This window comes from Aptenodytes forsteri, unplaced genomic scaffold (genome assembly GCF_000699145.1).
Source record: "Aptenodytes forsteri isolate BGI_AS27 unplaced genomic scaffold, ASM69914v1 Scaffold230, whole genome shotgun sequence".
Classification (NCBI taxonomy): Eukaryota; Metazoa; Chordata; class Aves; order Sphenisciformes; family Spheniscidae; genus Aptenodytes; species Aptenodytes forsteri.
The window spans coordinates 221590-223960 of record NW_008795711.1 but is presented as its reverse complement, the minus strand read 5'-3'; the positions used below and the strand labels follow the sequence as shown (position 1 = coordinate 223960).

The 2371-nt window shown below is 62.7% G+C and overlaps 1 protein-coding gene across 1 annotated transcript in view; it reads right to left on the bottom strand.

Annotated features, from left to right (window-relative positions):
- The window catches only part of PAQR6 (progestin and adipoQ receptor family member 6), a 3059-nt gene extending 1030 nt beyond the window's left edge, over nt 1–2029 (bottom strand). The window contains exons 1-7 of the mRNA XM_009283410.1: nt 1979–2029; nt 1621–1748; nt 1008–1213; nt 754–891; nt 519–651; nt 301–425; nt 16–177 (exon numbers count right to left, since the gene is read on the bottom strand). Coding sequence (XP_009281685.1) covers nt 16–177; nt 301–425; nt 519–651; nt 754–891; nt 1008–1213; nt 1621–1748; nt 1979–2029 — 943 coding nt within the window. The remainder of the gene's footprint in view (nt 1–15; nt 178–300; nt 426–518; nt 652–753; nt 892–1007; nt 1214–1620; nt 1749–1978) is intronic.
- Between the last annotated feature and the right edge of the window lie 342 nt (nt 2030–2371).

Sequence of the window (2371 nt, the reverse complement as noted above, 5' to 3'; positions counted from 1 at the left end):
TGAGGGCGGCGTTGCCCAAAAGGGCCAGCCCGGCAGTGCCAAAGGTGCCGGAGAGCCCGGGAGCGGGCAGGCGGCCCCGCAGCCAGGCCCGGCGCGAGCACACGTCACAGAGGATGGCCTCCAGCTGGAAGTGGGTGCCCAGCACAGCACAGATGTGGAAGAGCTGGTGGCTGTGTCCTGCCCAGGGTGAGAGGCCAGTGTCACCCTGGGTGCCGGGACTCCTTGCCCAGCTCCTGCTGCAAGGGGTTGCTCTGGGGGGGGCAGGGGACTGGAGCTGTGGCACTGGGGGCTGCTGCTCACCGATGTAGTCAAAGCGGCCGGGCGCCAGGCGCTCAGGCAGGTGGGATGTGAAGAGGAAGCCGGTGAGCAGTGCAAAGAGGGGGTGGGAGCAGTCCCCAGCCACAGCCTCATTCCAGGCACAGTTGCTCCAGAAGCAGAAGAGGAGCTGTGGGAAGGCGGGTGAGCAACAGACGGGGGGACACCACCTCTGGAAGCACCCTGTGGTGGTGGCACCTGACCCCTGCCCCAGGACACCCTGACTCACCCGGTAGAAGAGTGGGATGTTGTCGTAGAGGAAGGGGTACACGCATGGACCCCTGTCAGCCCCCACAGTGAGGACCCTGCAAGCACCTTGGCTTTGGGCCAGACCCACTGCCTGAGCAGGGGGACCACCCCCAGAGACACTCTGCAGGACCCCAAAGCTGAGGAGGAGGAGCCCCAGTCTCCACCCAGCTGCAGTGCTGGTGCTTTTACCCAAAACATACCGGGAGTAGCAGGAGAGACCGGTGCAGACAAAGGAGTTCAAAGCAGCCGCAGGGACAAAGTAGTGGTGCAAACCACCGCTGACCCAGTGGTCTGGCATTGCGTAGGCACCGTATGCAAATGCACAGCCTGCAAGAGAAATGCAGCATCATGGGGCCAGGGGCTCCCCGTCCCTGCCCCCATCTCTGTCTCCATCCCCGTCTCCGTCCCCATCCCTATGCCAGTCCCTCTCTGCGGTGGCTCACCCAGGCTGTAGAGGCTGAGGGCTCCATAGTCACAGAAATAGCAGATATGGCGGGCGCGGGCCGACATGGAGCTGAAGGTGTGGGCGCAGCTGGAGGCGAAGGGGTAGAGGCAGACGAGCAGCAGGTAGATGAGCAGGGGCCAGTGGTAGGGCTCCTGGCAGAAATCCAGGGAGGATGAGAGCACCAGGAAGCGCCACACGAAATACCTGCGGGCACAGCATATATCGGGGTGAGCTCCATCCCTGTCCCTATCCCCATCCCTGTCTCTGTCCCCATCCCCATCCCCATCCTTGTCCCCATCCCCATCCTTGTCCCTATCCCCATCCTTGTCCCCATCCCCAGCCTTTTGTCCCCATTCCCACCTCCAGCCCCTCCTCATCCCCATGCTTGTCCCCATCCCTGTCCCTGTCCCCACACCTGTCTCTGTCCCCATCCCTGTCTCTGTCCCCACACCTGTCTCTGTCCCCATTCCCATTTCCATCCTTTCATCATTCCCAGCCTTGTCCCTGTCCCCATATCCATCTCCATCCCCATTCCTGTCTCTATCCCATATCCCCATGCCCATCGCCATTCCTGTTCATGTCCTCGTCTCTGTCCCTGTCCCCATCCCCACCAGGTCGGTAGGAAGTGCGTCCAGATGTTGACTGTCTCGTTAGTCATCTGGAAGGAGCTGAGGATGCAGTCAAGGGCTGAGCTCTTGGGGTGCCGGTACCCTGACATGATCCCATCCTCCCAGAAGATCTGTGGGGACAGTGGGGCTGGTCAGGGGACACACCAGGGGGAGTGGGGCAGCCCCAGAGAGCTGTTCTGGCCTCATGGTGGGTGGGGAAACTGAGGCAGGATGGGCTGGGAGTGTCTCACCAGCTGGAGCAAAGGTGGGTGGGGACACCAGGTGATTTTTCCACCTTGGATGAGGGAACTAGGGGGAGAAACCTGGGGGCAGAGCCCCATCATCACCCAGCCACACGTACCCGAGGCACCTGATGGACCCTGAAGATCTGCGGCAGCTTTATCGTCAGCATGGCAGGTCTGAGGCGCTCAGGGCTAGAGGTGTTGGGGCACCAGGCCACAGCCCATGTCCTGCGGAGATGGGACAGAGCCCACTGGGTGACGGGGATGGGGCCGCAGGAGCCAGGACAGCCGCCCCCCCCAGCTTGGCTCTTGGCTCAGGTCAGCATCTTTTTCCAGGGATGCGATCAGCAAAGCCTGCTCCCCCTTTGACTCTTCCAGAGAGCCACAGCGGGTGGTGGGGGGTGTCTAAGCAGGCTCATCCCCAGGCCCAGGATGGGGGCGAGCACGATGGGGCCACGGGTGGGGGCTGGCAGCAGTTGGGGGGGTTGCAGGAAAGAGCCACACCCTGCCCT